Source organism: Ambystoma mexicanum, chromosome 9 (genome assembly GCF_040938575.1).
Source record: "Ambystoma mexicanum isolate Mex_15411 chromosome 9, UKY_AmexF1_1, whole genome shotgun sequence".
Lineage (NCBI taxonomy): Eukaryota > Metazoa > Chordata > Amphibia > Caudata > Ambystomatidae > Ambystoma > Ambystoma mexicanum.
The window spans coordinates 833,155,741-833,179,283 of record NC_090931.1 but is presented as its reverse complement, the minus strand read 5'-3'; the positions used below and the strand labels follow the sequence as shown (position 1 = coordinate 833,179,283).

Genomic DNA, 23,543 nt, shown 5'->3' with positions numbered 1-23,543 from the left:
CTCCCGTAGGCCATCTTTAGATTCTTTACCACAAATTCAGGATTGGGAATCCTACTTGAACATCTCACTTCATTCGACATTTTGAGCAGAATCTTTACAGCTTCAAGAAACGTATCTGTTTGGAGCACAAGAAAATATATTTAATATTTTTGGGGTCTGTTTTCACTCACTGGGACCTCCCCTAGGAAGGGGAAATATTGTTTCTTGTATGCTTCAAGGTCTCAGCCCTTTGAAGTGTTCTCCCACAATTCACCAAGGCTGAAGGTGGAAAACTCAAGAAAAGCCTGTTCAAAAGCTGCTTCACATGCAAACTAAAGAATGTATATGAAAGGTGTCTTTCTGTTGCTTCTAACCAGAACACGATATGGAGTCCTGTGTCATATGTCAATCCTTCTCTAACAAAATACTGGGTGACAGACATATAAAGCTGTAGGCCTGGTTAGACAAGGGTACAGTTACCTCTGATAAAGCATCTTCTAGAAGTTGACAGGTCACCTGTAAAAAATACTCTGTCCATGTAAAGACTGGAGGGGGTTATCTGCACATCTGCCATCTATATGGTTGAGACAAATGCACAGAGCACCCCAGCCAACATTCTCCATAGGGTAGCTTGGTCGAGCAACCAAGGCTTAAGATTTACACCAATTGTCGTATTGCTCAAATAGCATCTGATATCTCGAATTTATATGTATCTAGACATGTTGCCAGCTCTCGAATCTAGTCATATTTAGACATACTGTTCAAAGATTTATACAAGATGTATTCAGCCAAATTGCGCTATCTCTAACTCTGAGATACTTAGACCTACTGCCTTGTCAAACAGAGAAGCACTCAGCCTGCTGGCACGAGGTGACCTTAGTTAGCAACTTTGTGCCTAACTCACTGTGCAGCCTCTCTCCCAAGCTCAAAGGGCTTACACACGTTCCCTTACTAGCACCTATTCAGTTAAGACCTTACCTCCAACTCTATTTAGTATGCGTCTACCTACCATAAGTTTACACGCCTCCGTCCTCATCCTCCTGAACCTCGCTACTTATTGTAAGATGGCACCACAATTGTCCACATTGCCCCCTCCTTCTAGCCTCACCAACCAGACTCCACCCCTTACAGAGCCAGCCAACTTTCAGCTACTACCTAGTCTCCCCCGTACTACCATAGACAGAAACCTAACACTTAGAGCTAGACTAGCCAAAATTTATGAGCCACTGGCCCGATCGCTGCCTACCTTACATAAATCCTCAAAGCAGTCTCCCCAACTCAGCCCCAATATCAAAACTGCTAACTTACATCACAACCTCACCTCCAGCCCCATACTCATACACCCTTGCCAGAGTACACCTGGACCAACTCAAGACAAACGACACACAAGTACTACTGAGAATACAACTACTACTACAAATACAGTCAGCCCTAAAATCAAAGGAGCCTTGATCAATGCTAGATCCTTAGTAGCACATGCTATAGAAATAGCAGACTTGATCCTCAAAGACGACCTAGACTTCCTGGCTATCACCGAGACCTGGTTACACCCTGCAGCAGGCCCCACGATCATGCTAGCAGTCCCAGATAAGTACACCATCCTGAGGCAAGATCGCCCTAACTCCAGAAGAGGGGGTGTCGCTATTATACATAAACTCAGCCTACCCATGAGACTTGCTACACCCAACATTGTCCAATCCTGCGAAAACCTGTCAGTCAAAGTCCCACTCAATAACACCCAAACACTTACCATACACCTAATTTACCGTCCGCCAGGACCCATCAGTACCTTCGATGAAGACCTCAACGCCATCTTAACTAATAATCTTAAAACCTCATCTCAAGTCCTCACCATGGGGGACTTCAACCTAGGCTACAACGACCCAGCAGACCCTATATCTAATTCTATTGCCACCACCCTTGCTGAACTAGGCTTCGCGCAAAGAAGCATGGCCCCCACTCACTCGAAAGGTAGAATACTTGATTGGGTGGCCGATTACAACTGTGTAGCAAACATCACCAATATCTCACCGTTAATCTGGTCCGACCATCACCTAGTCTCGTTCTGGCTAACTACCGATAGACCGACACCTACGCCTACCACAACAGCCCCACCCATCCTCACCAGAAACAAGAAAAACATTACCGCAGAAAGACTCATCCCGAACCTTCTCCCCATCCTTGATTCACTTCCGGACAACACAGACCCAGAGATCCTAGTTGAGGAATATAATAAAGCCATGGCCACAGCACTAGACCTCATCGCCCCTCTCAAACTCAGACCCAGCAAACAGAAATCACACCTCAACAAATGGTATACACCATTCCTCAAAAATTTGAGGCAACAAAAGAGAAATTGCGAGACTACATGGAAAAAATGTCCCTCAGCTGCTAACAAACTCAATCTATCTAAAATAACTGCACTCTACAAAAAAGAAATATACATGGCCAAACGAACTTCCTTTGACTCTCGCATATCATCTGCCAAGTCCAATATGAAAGAACTCTTTTCCATTCTCAAAGAAGTCGAAACCCCCATACTACCCCTTGATACCTGCACTAAAGATAAAAACTGGTGCTCAGAAATTCAGAATGCCCTGGCCAATAAGATCAAGACCCTCCAAACTAAAATTTCTAGCGCTTCAAATTTTCAAAAGTCAATACTCTCGACGTGGAAAAAATTATCTTGTCCTTGAAACCCTCTAACTGCCAGGGAGACCTTTGCCCAGCACAGCTTATCATAGTCGCTGCTCGCGATCTTTCACCCTTCATTACGAAACTGATCAACGCCTCTTTCACCACTGGCTCCATCCCCACGAATCTAAAACAATCCTGGGTACTTCCATTACTAAAAAAACCTACTCTTGACCCAGCCATACCTACCAATTACCGACCTATAACAACTGTTCCCTTTTTACTAAAAATCCTAGACAAGGTCGCCTACGTCCAAATACAGAGGCACCTGGAAGAACACCACCTCCTAGGATCCAGACAATCAGGATTCCGCCCTCAACATGGGACTGAGACTGCACTCATCGACCTGAAAGCTCAGATTGACACACTCAGGGACAAAGGACAAGTTGCCTTGCTCCTCCTCCTTGACCTTTCTGCTGCTTTCGATCTGGTCGACCACTCTGTCCTATGCTCACATCTCCACACAGCAGCACACTTCTCGCCTGAGGCCATCTCCTGGATCACCTCATTCCTTAACGGTAGAACTATGAGGGTCTTCTCGCCCACAGCTGCAGCAGATCCCATACCCATCACCTGTGGTGTACCACAGGGCTCCTGCGTCTCCCCTACACTGTACAACATATTTACCAAGCCCCTTTTCGATGATTTGGATCATCTTGGTATCACCTACACTAATTATGCAGATGATACTCAGATCCTCCTTCCGCTTTCTGGAGTTTATGGAAAGGATTTGGCCTTGCTAAATAGGGTGTACATCATCATCCAGGCATAGATGGCCACTCACGGACTATGCCTGAATGATGAGAAAACAGAGCTTATCATCATGGGCACAACACACAGTCTAAGGAAACTTAGCCCGGCCTACAATTCTTTCAAGATAGATGGGAACAACATTAAAGTTGGTCAGGAGGTTAAAACTTTGGGCTTCTATTTAGACTCTAACCTCTCCTTCAAAAGACAACTGAGCTCACTGGCATCCTCATCTGCATACACGTGCAAACTTATCCGCTCAGCTAAACCATTTCTGTCAGATACCAGCTGTCTTACAATCGCTAGAGCCCTTATACTATCCCGCCTTGACTATTGTAATGCCCTTTACCTGGGATCCTCCAAGGCTACCACTAGCAAGATACAAACTCTCCAGAATAACGCCCTGAGAGCAGCCCTAGGGATCCCCAGAAGAGAGCATATATCAGGACTCAGTCAACAGAACAATTGGCTCGCCACCAGAGATAAAATTCTCCTAAAAACGGCTTCACTCACCTACAAATCCCTTAACAATGCCGCCCCGATCTACCTGATTAACAGGTTCCATAGACAAGTTTCCGCGAGACCCCTCAGAACGGCTTACAAAGACCGCCTCTCTGTCCCAAATTATAAACTCGCCACCATAGGAGGTAACAGCTTCCCGGTAAAAGCAGCCAAACTTTGGAACTCTTTGCCCCCTAACCTTAGAGCAGACATGCCCTATCTGAACTTCCGCTCTAAGGTCATCTCATGGCTGAAACTGAAGGACCTCCCAGACAATTAAATGCCAAGGTTATTCCTCATGTGATCCGTACTGGTATGCATGCCACTTCTATTGTGTATATATTGTATATATTGCTTGATTTCTCTGCTGTTCTGTACATTCTCCCTACTCCAATTCGTACTTTTACACCTTGTAACCAAGTTTCGCATATTCTTGTACATGCTGCGCCCTGATACCCCTGGGTATAACTGCGCAATATAAATAATAAACTAAACTAAACTAAACTTAAGCACGCAGGGGGTGATGCTGGCTGGTTCTTAAGTACAGTGAGTCCCCAAGCCCCCACAAAGGAACGTCCACACACTATGTTAGCTGATAACACAGCTTCTGTATATACAATAAGGTTCAGTAACATATATACATATACATAATAACACTTTGTACTCAGGCAGTTCTATTTAAAGAATGGCAAATATATACACTCGATGTGTACCATGCTAGACTTAAATCCAGTAATAATGCACTGTCTGCTGACAGTTTAAAACAGGCATGTGAATTCTTAAGAAAGGTGTACTTTCATAGATCAAGGACGAAAGGCAGGTTAGCTTCAGAACATAAGCAGTAGACTTTCATGAGACTCACATAGCAATATTGCGTGAGGATCCCCCCACCTGGGCAATCTGTAATGGAAAGGTTAGGGAGTACCTTATCTTGTCTTTTACAGCCCATTCCAAAAATGTTCAATAATGCTCTGCTTTCTTTTTTTATAGGTTCTACCACCCTAATGCACCTGTGATGCCACTGGAGAACAGGATCCAAGATGACTCTGGGACCCCTGTACAACTCCTGAGGCTATAAGACAATCCTCCTCGTCACAGTACCTTGGGCTCCTCAGCAAGGGAAGTGGCAGAGTTTCTTTGCTTCACTCGATGGGACCCTCAAAGGATGGGCCACCTTTGCAAGAAGGAGTCTCTAAGATGCAGAGCCCAAGAGTAAAAGAGGAACCAAGTACTTTCTGAAAGGCAGCAGTTCCGGTCTTCGCAGTGGTCTCCTGTGGAAGGGTGTTACTCCGGCTGTGGAAGTCGTAGGAAGGTGAAACTTGCTGTGGACTCCATAAAGGCCTGGCTGGATACGATACGACCCCTGGGGACCTTGGGTGCCTTTTGGTGGTGACAGGTGTAGTGGCAGAAGTGGGTGTCAGGTTTCAGGATTTCGCGATTTCGCGATTCACTGTCTTTTTGATCATTGGTGCTGCAGCCACAGGACAGACCTCTGGATGACCTCTGGTGACCTGGACTCAACCACTGCTCTGGACTATGAACCCCCACTAAAGTTGGACGCTTGGGATGTCTTCTTCGGATTTTGGTGGTGAGAAACTCATCGGCGGACCTTCCTCTGCACACAGCAAAGTGGAATCTTCTTTGGTGGGAAAAAAGTGGTGAGATGTTGTATTAGAGATGTCCCTTGAAGGATTCCTTGATCAGGTGGAACTTTCAAAGCTCTGGGTGTCAAGTAGCACTATGCCAGGGTACCCCCTCTTCAGGGTGGTCGACAGCAATCTGGCTTCCAGCAGTCACAAACACTCCTCCGGAGCCCTGGGTGACACAACTGGACTTCTTCGACTCAAGATGTCCAAGCACTTCTCTTCTGGACTCACAAAGACCCCTTCGCCGGACGGCAGGCGCACAGTACTTGCTTCCATGGTACTTCTGATGAAGAGTAGCAGGTGCACGATAGTCCCAAGTAGCTCAGAACGAGGTCTCCTGTCCAGGTCCTCTTGTGGATCAGTCCTTGGAAGAGCACAGCAGCTTTCAGATTACATAAAGAGAATGCAGCAGCAGACCTCTTCCTCAAGCTGGGCTTCTAGGGTACAGCTTCTTCTTGCTTCAACTTCAACTTCAGCTTCAAGATTTGCTTCTGAACAGATTAGTGAGTGAGAGGTCTCCTGTTATACACATTGGTTCTCCATTCACTCAGGCTGATCCAGGCTCAGCAGCCAATCATTCACAAGTGCATTCACGCAAGCAGACAGTCAATCAGGCTCACAGGCATTCAGACCATTCACTCCACCCAGATAACCATAACACAGAATGTGGATTGGAGTAAGCACTCAGACTTTCAGCACACAACATGGCATTCACTCCAGTTTCAGTCAGGGTAGTCTCAGGTATTGTGTCATTAAACCAATACCAGACACCCACAACACCACACAACACAGCATGTGAGTACACTTCAAACTCCATTCATACAGGTCCCACCCCAAGGGTGTATCCACAACACACAACCCCTGGGAAGTCTCCAGTCAGTCTGACAGGTGGCATCCCCAGAGCCATATATGGTTCTTCCACCCCACAGCCAGTCAGGGGGCAAGGACAGAGCCAGGGCTTGCCATGACCTTGGGAAACAAGGGTTAACAGCAATAGAAACCAAGCGGCCATCTTGCCTGTCTTCATGAAACCATTGTTTCCTATGGCATGACCTGGGTGTCCCAAAATGGAGGACACTCAGAGCCACTGCCAAGTCCGAATGTAGCTGTGACCAGCCCTTTACCCTGCTCTGTGGGCAACATAAAGTTCCCAAAAACACACATAAGGGGTGCAAGGGTGTATTCCCACCCATGGGTGCCGGTTGTATACGAATTGACTGAGTTACAATTGTCCGAATGACAATTGACCTTTTGCACAATTGACCGAATTTTAAAGATCAATTAGTACATATATGCGGGGGGAAACCCCCCGCAACCTCTCACCCAATCCAAAAACCCCTGCACCCCCCACCTAAACCCCTTGTATTATTTATAATACGAAACCAACCCACTATATATATATAAAAAAAATAAAAGGTCAATTGTACAAAAGGTCAATTAGGACCATTAAAATTCGACCAATTAGGTAATTCGGTCAATTGTATTCAGTCAATTTGGGTAATACCTGGGTGCCATAAGGGTCTCCTATGGGTGCTGTTCACCAAAAGGAAAACAGGAAGAGATGCTATGCTAGATGTCCAGGCTGGACCTCAGTGGCCGAAAACAAAGAAAATACACACAGAGAAGTGGTAGGACAAGGACTAGGAGGCCCTGTCCCCCCAAAAGGCATTTCCAGCATCACAGTCCAACAGAGCAGGTTTTTATGAGGAGACGTCCAGAGGAAAATGGGTGAGGAGTGATGGCATGACTTGGGCTCAGAAAAGTTCAGCTAAGCCCTCTCTCACTGTGAAGTGCATATCTACCTCATTGTTAAGGCATAAATTGCAAAAAGTGTCAAAATCATTAATGGCAGAAGACCTGTCCACAAGACCACTGTGAGACAGGCATGGTATCAAGAGAGATGCAGACTCAAAGGTAACAGTTTCAAAACCTTTATTTAATTAAGTTCTGGGGTTGTTTAATACAGAACTGGCCCTAAATCTAAAGGGATTGTTCCCTCAACTGATGTTTCTAAGGGCCTTCGATGTCTGAAAGTCCAAATCCAAAATCCGTCGATGTCTAAACCTATGCTTGCCCTCAATCTTGGACAAAATGTGATAGGAAGTCTTCTTAAAGGAAAAGTAGTGGTTCAAAAAGATCTATTAACCACGGCTGGTTTCAAAAGGGTTGCCCTTGGAACCTTCCACGCAGGGCTCTTGCAGCAAGTCAATAAAGTTAACAATGTCTCTGGTGGGGCTCCCTTCCCCAAACTCAGACTCCTTTGTTTCCAAACAAAAATGCACAGTTCTTGTTAGGCCTCTCAGGGTCTCTCATGGGCCTCTTAGGGTTTCCTTCTCCAAGTATAGGCCCCTTTTGTCTTCAAACAAACAAAGTTCTCCTTGTCAGGATGTACCTTTCACTGTACAGTTCTTACATGGGGGTAGTACTAGAGACTTTAAAAAATGCTGGGCTCTTTGCTCCTTCAAGGCACGACCACTCTGACCTCTAACCCCTTTCATTATTCTCTGTACCTTCCTTCTGCCACATTTTTCCTTCTGTGCTTCTTTCACTCTGTTCTTTTCTACTTCCTGTGCCTCTTGCATGCCTTTGTTTCTATTGGGCACCCTTGCACCTCCTTTTCATCTTGCTGTGCCACTTGCACACTCCTCTTGGTTGTGCTTCCTGAAACACTTGTGTATAGGCAAGTTATAAATGCCATATCATATCATATCATATTATATCATATCATATCATATCACATCATATCACCCTTGCACCTTCCTTTCTCTTTGTCGTGCCTCTTGCACTTTCCATTTTCAACCTTTGGGTCGCTCGTACCCTCTTTTCCTGCTTTCAGGTCGCTTGCATCTCTTTGCTTTCTCTCGCTTTTACTTTCACTCTTCCAGTCTGTCGGGTCACTTGCACCCTCTTTCCTGTTTTGGGTCGCTTGCAACCTCTCTTTTTCCTTATATTCTTTGAAGTTCACTTTAAAGCTCATCTTCCTTTATGCTTTCTTTCTTGTTTTCCACTCTCTTTACTTTCTCTCTTGCTTTCTGCTTTCTTTACCTTTGTGCAACTTGTAAATCTTGTCTGTTTCCACTCCCACCCCAGCCACCTGCATGCTCCCGAGTTTCTCTCTTCACTTTCACGAAACTTCCCGGGAAGCGCAGCGCTGGTGAGCGGTCTCCACAGGATACACTGCGTCGAGGTCTGGGTCTCACCCCTTCCCCTTAGACACCTTTGGGACTGGCACATGTCCCAAGGGAACAAGTATCTCTCTGGACTCGGCAAGGAGGTCACAGCCTGCCTCACTCCGGCTAACTGGGATATGGCTCCCTAGTTAAGCTGCAGTCCCTCAAACACACTGGGCCAGTGTCTTGGCATGCCCCTCCGCTCAGCACTCTCCAGGCTTCTCCTAATACAGCTCCCTACTCCTTGGATCCCCAGGTCCTGTTAGCAACTCCAGCTCGCTCCATGATTCTGGCAGAACCGCTCTTTTTATAATCCAGGTGAGAGTCAATTGGAGTCAGGTGTGCATAGTTGGATAAAGTGCCTGACCTTGCCTGGCTCTATTAGTGGGACAATTCAAAGGTTTTACATGGAAGGCCTCACTTTGTATTCCTATGCTGTTTCTATGGGTAATCCTCATTGCTCATGATTGCCTCTTCTTCGTCCCAGGACTTATTGGAAATGGGCATGGGGAGACAGGGTGTGATTGGAAATACTCCATTAAGGCTGAGCGAGAGTGGGTTGGTGTATAATTGGGAAAGGGGGAATACCATGTCTCATCCTTTGGTATTCTCCTCCCAATCCCACTTGACCCTCCACTCGGGTGTCCTCCCTCACTTGTCCACCCCCAGGGTCAGGAATGTTCCCTTTAATTATTTTTCTCTATGTGCGGGACTGGTTGGCTGCTGTGCGCACATTATTTTCCATGGGCGCAACTGACTAATGAGGAAAGCCACTTTGTGTGCATGTGAAGTTAGTGAGGTACTGTCACTGAATAGTGTTTGGAAAGGAATTTCCGTTTCCCATCAACTCAACTCTTTACAAATCTGTCTAAAAGTTGCATTTTACAACACATTTTTTCCAAACACATAGGCTAAAAAATATGTTAAATGTGATTATAAAGTCCACTCATCAACTAGTCCAAGACGTAAGGATTTGCCTCAGTACCTAGTAAAAGTACTCCCATGCAGAGAAAACTCTGTGCTTTAAAGCCACTGGAAAAACATGCATGTGTACTACAAAAAACAAACATCGCCTAATTGATGTAGCTGTCAAACAATTCAGACAGAATACAATATTTATAGATGGAACAACGGCAACGAAAAGGAATGTGTCCGAAAACATGCTACTAGGGGTTTGTGTGTCCCTAAGTAATTCAAGGGCCAGGTGAACATGCACAGTTTGTGTAATGATGTGTAGTGGGTAATAATGATAATTGCATCAGAATAGCTGCACCTCAGAATATGGTGGTCAAGATTCCTGAGCCTCTGCTGACTATCCACATTGCGTTGTCCTGTGAGCTGTGACAACACTTACTCAAAACAAGCCTTATAGCTAAAAGACATATACACCATCCATTTGTACTCCCCAAAAACAGGAAAATGGGCCCAACAGAAATGGGAAACAATGAACACATGGGAGCCTAATCCGTGCTTGTACCCACAAAGCTGCACTGATAGGTTTCAAGTTAGTTGCCACCAGAACAGTGGCAAAGGAAACAACTCGAAAAGAATTGCTGCCCGAGTTTTAAGAGGAACAAACATATTTTAATAAGCATAAAGTATCCTTAATGGCAAAGCTAATTACTTTTTCACTCTCTGAAAAATCCTTTGAATCCAAGTAGGGAGCAACATCTTATCAGAGCCCTGTTTCAACCCTGACATAGGAAGTGAAATGACAGGGCTCATAATACAGCCTATAGTTGTGTCCTCCCTTCCTCACCACAGCCAAGACAGAATTCAGAAATTACTGAGGTTTCTTATGGAGCCTGTTGAAGAAAATCACATATATATGCCTTTTAAGTTAATAGCAGCAATGCTCATCGGAACACCAGATTGAGTGCCTTCTTCTGTAACCAGGGACGCCTCTTCTGTAATTAATTATCACTTAAATAAGTTGCTGTGGGATGCTTGAGTCAATAAATGGAAAAATACATCATTATATAGAAAAGCTTCCAAAGTGGAGCATATATAGAAACAGAAGGTGCAGTTTCCTATGCTTTAGCAAACAAACAACATATTTCCTTCCCTGTACTGCTGAAAGGTGTGACTTGTTTTTTTAAGTTTGCTGATTTGTTCATCACCAAGGAGTGTTCTCCCCTGCCCTTTCACCTGTACTCCCGCACCCCCTTGCGTCTGTGCTAGCCTCCAATACTAGTTCACAACTGTAAAAAGTGAAGGATTGTAGCAGTAAACACTCACTGGGATCTGTGCATACCAACAATACTTTGCAAGCAAAACATATTTAATGTCTCATTATGACATTATGTGCATTTTAAGAAAATGTCGGCATGTACATAATTATTTTGCAGTGCATACAAGATTTCCTGCAACATACCCCACACCAACAACCCTATAGTATTATACAAGTGCTCAGGGGAGCCGTTTCTGTATATCAGCGAGTTACCATCTAATTTGTTTCATAATATGTTAACTTGCAAGGGGACCACTGCAAAACACTAGCTGACTCATTAAGTAGAGATGTAGCAGTATAGCAGGCCACAAGTGGGAATTGTAATGGCGCCAGGTGGAGTTAATATTCAAGAGATGGGGAAGACTGGAGATATACCTGTTCACCATCCTAAACAACTCCAAGTGTGAGTTGTTCACCAGCTGATTTCATCAACCAAGCGCCTGGCAGAGACATTCTCAATTCAAAACAAGGGAATGTTTCTCTATGCATTTAACCCTCTGCCACTGATCCCAATATTCCTGCACACCTTATGATTTATTCCCGTTTCCCCGGCATGGGCATGCCAGCATTGGTTCACAGACTTGATGATTTTTTACTAGGTGCCACCATTCAGTCTCTGAACAACATGTGACCTGCTGTCAAGAGAAGTGGGGACAGTTATGCACCATGATCCTTGCTCCCTCAACCTCAGGGCTTGGATTCTGATTTCTGAGCACTCAGAGATCTAGAGATGCTTCAGAAATACAGAGACAATATAGCTCCCTTGCCATATTTTACATACACTAGATTTCTCGTGTTTAGGAACTTGATTGCACTCAAGAGATGTAGGAGAGACACTATTACAATACCTTTTGGCTTCTACCCAAAACAAATACCTTAATTTCGTGTTCAACATCTATCTATCTATCTATCTATCTATCTATCTATCTATCTATCTATCTATCTATCTATCTATCTATCTATCTATCTATCTATCTATCATTTTCTTATATTGCGCCACACACCACAAAGGCCTCAGGGTGCTCACAAGACAGACAACGTAAAAACAAAAATGAGAGAAATAGAGTATGGTCCATAGCAAAGGAGGGGGCAAATTAAGAACTAAATCTATCCTCTAAAAAGAAGTGTCTTAAGTTGTTTCTTGAACCTGGTTATTTAGTCACATGCTCGTAGTTCCATGGGCAGTGAGTTCCAGATGGTAGGTGCCCAGGCATTGAAGCCTGCACCGCCAAACTTTTTCAGAATGACGCGAGGTTGGGAGAGGAGCAGATTATTATTAGATCGAAGAGTGCACCTAATATGAGCTTTGTGGACTCTCAAATAAAGATATGAAGATGCCTGATCTAAGCGACATTTGAAGATCCGAACAGAGCCCTTAAAACGTACCTGCTGCTCGACAGGAAGCCAGTGTAATTTCCTACGATACTCTGAGACCCTAGAAAGCCGGCTAAGCCCACATGCTGCACGAACAGCTCAATTCTGTGACGCCTGGTGCCTCCTAATATTGGATTTGGAGGTGTCTACCAGAAGGCTGTTACAATAGTCAATTATGAGTTGACAATGGCTGCGGCAATCAGTGCACGATTGTCCACAGCCAAATAAGGACGAATTTGCCATAGTAGGCTAGTAAAATACGCACATGAGGATTTGAGAAAGTAAACATGCCTCTGAAAAGTAAGGTGAGAGTCCAAATAGACTCGTTTTTACAGTTTCAGAAACAGCAATGGTGATGCCATTTACCACAAAGTGATTGTATCGGGTATCAAGATTTTTCAGTTTGTGGTGGGTACCAATGATAAGCAACTCCGCTTTAGAATCCTTCAAGGCTAGTGAGCTTGAGGCCATCCATATTTGTACGGCTCTGAAAACTTCCTTTACTTTGATCGTGTTTGCAGTATAGACCCCAGATAGTTTAAACACAATCTGGGTATCATCTGCATACTTTGCAAAGTAAACTCCGAGAGAGGCAAGGAGATCACACAAAGGTTTCGAGTTAACGTTAAAAAGTAGTGGTGACAAACAGGATCCCCGAGGAACTCCACATGTTAGGAGCGTTCTTAAGGATTGGGCATTACCCTTCACTATATTAGCTGCCCTTGGTCCGAGAAAGGATCTGAACCAGTTTGCAGCCTGAGTGGTACATTTACCTACCTCGATCAGTCTTTTCTCTAAGAGAGCATGATCGACCAAGTTGAACGCTGAAGAAAGATCTAGTAGAAGGAGTAAGGCGGCATTGGCTTCCTCGATGGTTTCCGTTATGTTAGATTTTTAGTCCAACAGGGCGGTCTCTGTCCCGAAGTTTGTACGGAATACAGATTGTTCCTTTTTAGCAAGAAAAGCACATTAGTTATGGGTCTGTAATTACCAGCGATAGTACGGTCCACTGACTCCTTTTTCATTAGGGGGGTTATCCAAGCATCATTGATATTTTCTGGGATGGCCTCTTGAAAGGAGCGATTAACAAAGCTAGTAACGCAAGGGACAAGCATAGTAGCAAAATCCTTAAAGAATGTGGCAGGGAAGACATCTCCCTTGCAGGATGTGGGTTTGAGCTTTCGTATAACCTCCAAAACCATGTCCTCCGATACTTGTTTGAAAGAAAAAGGGGTGGTATCTTAAGAAGACACCTCACATGGCAATACAGGGTCAGCTTTGGCTGGCTGCAGCAGTTTGACTTGACCCAGAATATAGTTTTGGCATTTTATAGTTATTGGTGTTTTATAGTATCTAATGGGGTCTAGAAGCTAATGAAGTCTAAAGGCTAAATAATGATCTGCACAAGCTAGGGTTTAGACGTTCAGACAGCGTTGTGTGGATCACATGCCAAATGGCTTCCAGAAGCCACTGCTTTCTCCAGTTAATGGATACAAGGTAACCTAACAGTTAATAGTACAATATGGTACACATACCAGAGTTTGCCTCAGCCATATGTGGCATAGAGATACCTAAACCACGGCTTCTTCTGATCATTATCTACCCTTTATGAATGTATTAATGTTGCATTTCAAATGAGCAAACCCAGCTGGAAGTTATGCAGAGACACTGGGACACCTGGGACTCTAAATGCATAGTTCTGTACCTTGACCGAATGCATACTATTTGAGAATAGGACCAAGACCTTTATTGCATTAAGTGTTCACTAAGTATTCAAACGTATGATTAAGTCTTGAAGAAACACACCTGAAGGCAGTATATTGAGAGCCTTTTACAGTTGTTATTCAAGGAACTGGCTGCTCTAGCCTTTTTAAATTGCTTTGTAGTGATTCACTGGTCCCCTCAGCCTACCAGTATATGTATCCAATGGTGCACTTTCCCTTTGGGGGAGTATTTGTAGGATTGTGACAATAGGCTTAACATTTTGGTCTTATATTATTTATCAGCATACTGTGTCCCTTATCTTTCTGCTTCAACTACATCAATAATGTCAGGTGAGTTGCTTTTTATCTGCTTTTTATCAGATAGACACTCGATGAAGTATATCTTATAGTCATATGAAATCATACATCTAGTGTTGTTACATGAGTAGTGCAGTGATCCCCAATGTTGATCCCCAATGTTGATCCCCAATTGATCAACCAATTTATCCCCAATTGATCCCCAATGCTGTCACCTGACAGTAGATTCCAACCACATGTTTTGTGCTGGAGGTAGGTGGATCGGTAGGCCTGGCCTTGTTTTTTCCATTCACTCATCGAAGGATGTTTGATCATATTTCGGCTACAGTACGATTACCAGTGCCATCTTATGGTAGTACCCAAATTGATAATTTACAAACGATCGTGTAGTAAATCTGGCCGAATTCGGCCAGTACCATTCGATGGTTTGTAAACGATCAGTTTAGGTAATCACTATCACACATGGGGAGCAGGGGTTGCAGGCGTGTCCCCGCTCCACATGCTTGGAAGGGATAGCCTTTGGGGCTAGCAGGGGTGTCCTCCGCTTCCGGAGGTTTGGAGTCTGGGGGGCAAGTTATGTCGGTTTTTAGTTTTTGCATTGCAATCATAATGTCCCTTCAAGCGAAACTCTATTTTTTTTCTGGGGATGCAACTATACATAGATGCATTATATTGCAGCTATGCCGGCAGTGCAGTCAAGGTGACGTCAAGCTTTACAAAGGAACATGCAAAGATGCTATCCTCTTTAACATGTGGCGCCATTCACGACCATTCACCAAATTCTACAGGTCACGGATTTGGCCACATCTGAAGACTCCTGCCACATTTGGTGAAGTTTTATCAACGTTTCAATGACAAAAGGTACTGCTGAAAAAAAATATTTTTTGCACGGGGCTGTGCCCCAAGGCTGAACAATTTACTACTTAGCCCACAATATCTCAAAATAGTCTGCTTTCATTTTTGAGATTTTTTGGGTCACATCTCGGCCTTAGGCCGAATAAATGCATTCTGCAAACATTTCGAAAATCAGCCAAACTCAATGGAACAATACATGTATCTCTATATGCGAGCGTACACAGTAAGCACAGAGAGACAAAGAGAATTATATGAGATCAATATTTCACATAAGCACTGGGCTAAAAAGTAAGTGGCAAGTGTTGCCAACTTTTCTCCGTTTCTCCTCTTCCTTCTCTCTGCCTCTCCCCTGCTAACCCTTCCCCGGCTCCTTTTCTCTCTGTCTTCCCTCTACTACCCTTCCCTTCCTCCTGCTCAGTTACATTGAGTGGCTGCCTGACGCTCCTCTGCGTCACATAGGACACCTGCCCCCCCTGCCCAGTTCCTAGCACTTGCCTTCGGGTCCTCCTGCACTGCCACCTGGCGTACACCTTGCACTTCTGGGGCTTGTTCCCCTTGGAGGCCCTGCCTTCCTTGCACTTAACCCAGGGCACTGTTACACTGGGTGCACTTCCACCCTCCCCCTCCCCTGCACTTCTTGCCTGCACACTTGCACAATCTAAATGATACTAGGCCTAGTAAGGTCGTTTGTCTTCTTCTCCCCTTTTTTCCTCTTCACTGCCTGGTTGCTCCTTGAAACAATTGTGTATAGGCGCATTATAAATAACCTATCCATCAATCGATCAATCAATCAATCAACTTGAACAAAATAAACAAATAATTTCTTTGCCTAAAGTGCAATTTTGTTGATACTTTTTAAAAATAGGACTAAAGTAGTTTGGAAGACCCTGCTGCTTGAGCAGTTCCCAATGCCAGCCAACTTCATCACAGCCACCCCACTGTCTTATGCCACCCCACTGTTTTATGATGTTGAATCCATAAGTAATGATGACATTTTTTTTTACCAAATACTGGTGAAGCACCAGAATTGCTGTTGCTTCATCCTTGTTATCAAGATGTCTGGCACTGATGGGTTCAGATGAACCCGCACTAATCTTTCATATTTAGACAGTAAACCTGCGTGATCGTTCTAACTGCTGTGGATACTGAGAAAGACACTACCCGTGGCAAGCACGGACAAAGCTGATAGGTCGGGAGGATACTTCCTGGGAACTATTTTGTAATATTGTGTGGAAGAATTGGTAGTAGACTTGTGAGAAGTGGGGCATGTGTTTGGTGATGAGAGCAAGTTCCTCACCTGACTGTGCTATGTTACGTATGTTGAGGCCTCTGCTATATGCACCAAAAAGTGATATCTAGAAAGCTTTGAATGAATCTTATAGCCACTACGAAGACCAATGGGCACCTTTCCATTCTATTCATTTTTGTGACATTTTGCGATTAACCGTTAGCAAATCTGTCCTGCCCGTTGCCTCCAAATGAAGCAGTGTAGGCCACATGCAGAAGAGGTCAATCAACCTTAGGTTGGGTCAGGCGAGCAAGCTACCCCAGACATATTTTGGCAGGGGTACACTTCGATATGGGTCCCTTGTTCGCCATGTCTATGGAATGAATCAGCCATTAATTGATGGGGCCCAACAAGGCAAGACCATGTCTGAGGTTGCTTGCGCTCCGACGCTGTGGCAACATGGCCATCTCAGAAACCTGACAGAGCATGTGGTTAGCTGGGAGCATGGAGTCTACCTGTGATGCGTCTGTCGAGCCTCCTGCCATACATCCATCCATCCAACTCCACAGGGCAGCCACAGCAGCCTCTGCGGACACTCTGCTACCTGCTCTTCTACCAGGATCTGCCCTTGGCCCTGTACCAAACCTGAAATGAATTTCCTGCTGATGTCCTTGGTCTCCCTCCCTGTAGGCACACTTCGAGATTGGGAATGCACAGACTGTGTACCATCCTCACTCCAATCAGGGATCAATGCTGAAATTAAGTCGACCAAGCAGATATGTTTAGTCATTCTTCTGACCAACAGAGTCCATGTGAGATTGATAAGCTTTAGGTCTGCAAGAGAGAAAGTTCTCGCTAGTCAGACCTAAAGATGTGATGCCTGGGCTCCCCAGAATGCCTGTTAAGAATTGAAAATGAAACAGGCGTCTTCTGCAGTGCTGGCACAGTCATCCCATTACAATATTCTGGGCTGGGGGGAAAAAGGTTTCCTAGGGCAATATCTTCTCCCCGGAACCCAGAAGCATCATTTGCCACATCTTTTGATTGGGTCATTGGTTTACCAGCTTTTTTATTTTAGCCATATCTCACGAGGATAAACCTACGAAGTGTATGAATACCAAAGTTATGTGCACATGTAGCATTCAATAAATGTTTAACTCATAAGTGCAGAGCCAGAATGAAGATGAGCCAATGGGACATCCCATTTTGGCAGTGTGGTGTATTAGGGTGAGGTTGGGGAGTCTTTGAGAACAAACCTCCTAAAATCAAGCTTTATGACTTATACGGTCGCCAGCTGCCCCAAATTGAATACCTGGCACCAATCTATTTTTCAAATTGGCAAAAGAATATTTTTAACTTGCAAATAGCTACTTCTTTGATTCCATCCTTGTTAAGTCATGGCAGGAGGATTGGTGGCACACAACTAAATGCAAGATAAATAGCAAAATCAATTATATTCCACAAAATGCACGAGATGATCTGCCCACCAAACATGCATCAGGCCCATTATAAGTTTGCAGCAGGTCTCACAAAAATGTGTAGCTAATTGTGTAATTGTACCTTTTCTTTTTGGTTTATGTTTTTGAAGGCCTCATGTTGGGTTACAGGCCTCCACATTTTAGATGTCTGTCTAGTATTTAATTAACGTTTTTTATCTACAGAGTCACTATCCATCTTCTTGTGACCTTTATTCTTTAGCTAGTATTTGTTAAACCTAGCTCATGCTGCTCCTAGCTACAATGCATCTCTAAATAGGGGTAGTTTTTTACTCTCTTTCCCTCCCTTTAGCAGGGTCAAAGAGACAAACTGAATTAAATATATACAGCAAGATGCACAAAAACATCTGCAGAACTCAAACACACACCCACTTTTCATCCATGTGCAGTTGCGTTGTGGAAAAAACAAAATTAAACAGGTACCAGGAAATAAAAAACATTCCCAAAATGCACAAGCTCATCTGCCACACCAAATGTGCTTGTGGGCCACCGTACATGTGCAGTAGGGTCATAGGGACTAAACTAAATGATGCATACACCGTCAAATTAAATATTTTCAACAAATACTTTCAACAAAACACAGAAGATGATTTGCTGTACACAGTAGGCCCGCCATGCATGCGCAATGGGGTCGGAGAGACAAACAGAATTAAGCTGTTGGAGTTCCACAACGGTCTGTCTTGGGTCCTCTCCTCTTTACACTTTACACATCTGCTCTTGGGGCACTAATATCCTCCTATGGGTTCTTTAACCAACTCTTTGTGGATGACACCCAAATCATATTATCTTTTCTTGAACTCTCCTTTGATCTCTCTATCAAAATTTCGAACTCTCTTTCTGACATTAAATACTGGATGGCTTTGCACTCTCTGATGCCAAACTCTACCAAAACAGAAGTGCTCCTCTTCCCTGCAAAATACTTTTCTCATCTCTTACCCTGCCTATCCAATTCCTACCTGACACTCTCCTCTCCTTTTCAGCTAGAAACACCTTTTTCATCTATGACCCTTCTCACACCTTCTTTACTTTCATCTCCAAAACTGCAATGGCGGCTCGCCTCCACCTCCTAAATTTTAGAAAAAATAGGCACCTTCTTCCTTTCAAGCATCTCTTAACTACCCTTGTCTTCTCTAAACTGGACTACTGTGCCAGCATCCTCTTTGGTCTCCCCAACTATGCTGTCTGTTCTCTCAACGAGATCATAAGCTTCATTACCAGGGCTCTCTTTGAACTCCCTCACTTCACACCTACTTTCTTGTACCATCACCAGGCTGGATGGCTGGATGACACACCAACATTAACATGCCAAAAGCAAACATGCATACAACATCAGTATTCAAACTAAACACAAAATAGAATTAACACATCAACACACTCACGTATTAACAATAATTAACATAAAAAGATGATTCCAACAAGGTTGGTTTTCATGTTGGTTTTACATCATGTTATGTTTATAGTTAATGTTAGTTTTATGATAGGATAAACCTTTGTGTTGGCATTCGCACTGTTCAAACATAAACGTCAACATTTTTTTAGATGATAGTACCCATAACATATATCATTTATATGCTATATGCATATATATATTTTTATATCTTAACTATATACTAAAGTTCATATAAAACCAACGGTTTATAGTCATTCCATCGACAGCCAAAGCATCTAATACCATACTATCTAAAAAAAAGCATCTAATGCATTTTTTAAATTTTTTTTTAATGGGGGGGTCTAATCTTTAAAACCCATTTTTATTAAACTAAACCCTTCACCATCTTAAAAAATGCATTAGATTCTTTTTTTTAGATGGTATGGCTGTCGATGCTTTGGTTGTCAACGCAATGACCGGATACCAAACCAACGTGGATGACTTTTACCAACAGCCCAAACAGTACAATGTATGAAATAACAGATGGAAATAACAGATACTAAAACGTATCAATCTCATTTCCAGATTCGAAGGGTGGTTAGAAGATGCAAACAATTACAAGATTGATATTTCATTTTCAATCAGCTTTAAAAATGCAACTAGAGCAAAGATTAAGGCTCTCTCTTGACCTAACATCATCCAATTCCACAAGGAATCCATACAATCAACATGTTCAATATTGAATAGGAATAAGGCAGATTGAATGTCAGTTCCACTTCACTTATGCGTGGGTTACAGGCTACGTATCCAAGATACGGCATAGGCAGAAGTGTATCGCGTGGCCGGGGGGTGGGGGTGATGTGCAGCCCAATACTCCCACTGAGATCTAATTTGGTGAAATTTGGTGAAGAGTCCGTAAAGCACTCTGCACTGAAATGCCATGTAATGCACAGTACTGTGAGAGTTCACTCAGGCCCAGGCCATAATTAAAGCGTTTGGCCATTAGAGGCTTCTTATCCTGAAATCCCTGCGTTTTGGCGCCATCCATTTTGTTCCTAACTGTATGATAACAGAGGGGCTGTACTGTTGGTCACGTGTTCTTCTGTACATGGATATCATTCTTCGCTTTTTAAACTTGATCTCAGCTCCCCGTGTTTCTTTCTGGAGAAGGCCTGCTCACTTCATTCTCAGACAAAGCATTGTTGCCAGGCAGGATGACCATAGGCTTGGGGAAAGGGGGCGTGGGACATGTCGCGCTTCACTTTAGAGAAGGCATGGTTTTCTGGTTATGTGAGTGTAGTAAAGTATGTGGAAAAAACATACATAAAGTTCCCAGAACAAAACAGCATCTGAACATGGGCGGTGAATGGAAACAGCAGTAAACAAGCGGTAAGTGGGGAAAATGGAGGGGGGCTTCCAATGGAAAATGGGCCACGTGACGTATGTGGAAGAGAGTAGGTGCCCCCCCCCCTCGCCCATTTCCGGTGCTAGGGAAGAATCATAATAGGGTGTTTATTGTATATTTAAATGTCTTGATTTTTTCTATAATCTACTTGTTGGTTGTATTTTGTCCGTTTTTTTTAAAAACCCGTAGAACGTTACCTTTTTTGTAATTTTTACGGTTATTTATTTTTTTGGCGGAAAAATTGATTCCTTGTTTCCTTTCACCAGGATTTTAACAGATTGTTTTATGCATTACCACTACCGTGCTCAGGTGCCTTTATTACAAAACCCTACTCCTCGCCGGCCAAATCTGACGGCCGTATTTCTACTCTGGCCAGTCACATTTTCCAAATGTATAACAGCACTACCATGCCCATTCAAAGCGCCAGAGCTGCACTACCACCAACCCCCCAACCCCCGCCCCCGGCAAGCACTCACCCCCCCTGCGGCCTCGCTGCTTTACAGTACCTAAGGGTAGGCATCCGGGCTGACCTTTCTGCAGGGCTTCCACTTCCTGTTCACCTTTCAGCACTGCTACGGCCTCAGCTGTTACTACTTGGACTATCCTGGCAGATATCTCCTCTGTGGTAGCAGCAAAAGCAGTGGCAAAACAAAACAAGCAAACAAAACAATGAATTAATTGGAGACAGAGGGAAAGTTTTGCACAATACGTGTCCAGCAATATCCCCAGTCTCTACGGGCCAGACTCATACAATTATTTGTCTGCTTGCGTGAGAGAATGCGTCACTCAAGTAGGGCGGACTAACACATTTTGCATAAAGGTCAATCGACAGAAGGAAAAATCGCAAGTGAAAAGTTGTTTCACCGTGCAGTCTTGACCATATTCAAAATGTGCAGGCTTCTGTGTGCTGGGGCTCGTTCCCTGAACATCCCGTGGGTATTCCCAGTGCTTTATTAAGTGTAGGGTGACCAGATTTAAAAAGTAAAACACCGGGACGTGGCAACTAACATAAAAGTAGCACTAACTCTTCAAAGTGGCTGTCAAGGCACTACACATCAGTAGCGGTTGGAGAAGAAGGGGGTTTAAGTGTTACTGTTCAAAGAAACACATATTATAATGAATTCATCACAAACTAACACTATCTTAAGTTGAAAATGCAGCATTTCTACTCTGCGAGATTATGCATTCCTGCCTGCCAGTCATAAAGACCTACTACAAAAAAAACCGGGACCACTGCAGTTTCCAATGGGAACATAAACTTGAGAAAGGGGGACAGAGCACCAAATACTGGGACAGTCCCGGCAAATACCGGGACGTCAGGTCACCCTATTTAAGTGGGGTAAGAAATTGAAGGGGTGGGGGATCAGTTGGGGGTGTGGTTTGCAATATGGGCGTGGCCTTAGACTTGATTGGCGTGGCCTAAAGAAGAACATGTAAAAATGGTCTGGCCTACATAACTAAGTGCATATCCAACAGATGCCATATGGATGCGCAGTAGCTATACTCTGCACCTGTTGTTCATCACCCCTTCATTGCGGCACCCTGTACATAAGCATTCCCCTAGACATTGGTCTTGACACTAGGAGAAGCATCAGAGACGAAAGGCCATGCAGGTCAGGAGCAATGTTCTCTCTAATTATTTTTCCCTAAGTGCGGAAATGATTAGCCTTCGTGCGCACATTATTCTCCATGTGCGATACTGATTAACGAGGTAAGCCACTTTGTGAGCATGCGTAGTTAGTGAGGTGCCATCTCCAAAGAGTTTGGAAGGCAATTTCCCCTTCCCAGCCACTGCAATCCTTTACAACTCAGTGTAAAAGGAGCATCTTACAACCTTATTTCCAAACATATCGGCTAAACAAAACAAATAATTTATATGTGATTATAAGTAAAGCTCATCAACCAGTCCAAGACTTCAAGATATGCCATAGTACCTACCAAAAGTACTTCTGAGCAGAGAGGAAAACATGTATGCCCAAAAACAGGTTTGCATGCTCAGGATAAAAAATAGGTTTAGTTGTGGCTATTCATTTGCCAACACTGCTCAGAAACAATACTGAACGTGTTTAATTACCACTGGAAAGAAACCTCTTGTGTATAAGAAAAAACAAGTATCGCTAATCACAGATGTGGCTGTCAAAGAAATCAGACATTATCCACTTTTTGCAAATGGAATAAAAGAAATGTCGGAAAGCGTGTCAATTAGAGTTCATGTGCCACTTTCAAGGAGAAAGTCAAGGGTCAGGAGAAAATGCCTCTCAAAATCTGTGTACGGACGATAATTTCATCAGAATAACTCCCTCACAGAATATGATGATCAGAATTCATGGACCTCTGCTTACTATTCACATTGATTTTCTGTGAGTTGTGACAACATTTGCTCAAAAAGGCTTTGCAGCTAAAAGCCATATACACTATCCATTTTACTCCCTAAAAACAGGGCACAAAAACGGGAAACCATGAACGTATAGCAATCTACCCCCTGCTTATACCCACAAAGTTCCACTGATATCTTTTCGAATCTGTGACCAGCAGATCAGTGACAATGGTAGAAACTCAAATAATATACTGCCCGATCTCAAGGGGAATTTTAAGGGGAAAGAACATATTTTAGTAAGCATGAAATACCCCTACTGGCAAAGGCAATGACTTTTTGACTCCCTGAAAAATCTTTGGATGCCAAGTATAGAGTATATCAGAGGACTGCTTGTAACCCTGACATAGGAAGTGAAATTACAGGGCACATAATACAGCTTCTAGTTTTGCCCACCCTTGCTCACCACAGCCTAGACAAAAATCAACAAGTCTCACTGAGGTTTCTTCTG

General features: G+C 43.7%; 1 protein-coding gene across 18 annotated transcripts in view; it reads right to left on the bottom strand.

Moving 5' to 3' along the window:
* MAP2 (microtubule associated protein 2) overlaps positions 1-23,543 on the bottom strand; it is a 680,541-nt gene that overhangs the window by 364,750 nt on the left and 292,248 nt on the right. For 16 of the 18 annotated variants that reach the window (XM_069615867.1, XM_069615868.1, XM_069615871.1 and 13 more), the window contains exon 5: positions 21,225-21,338. The exons of 1 other annotated variant lie outside the window; for it this stretch is intronic. In XM_069615867.1, coding sequence (XP_069471968.1) covers positions 21,225-21,338 — 114 coding nt within the window. The remainder of the gene's footprint in view (positions 1-21,224; positions 21,339-23,543) is intronic. One more of the 18 variants, XM_069615866.1, reaches the window with a different exon arrangement.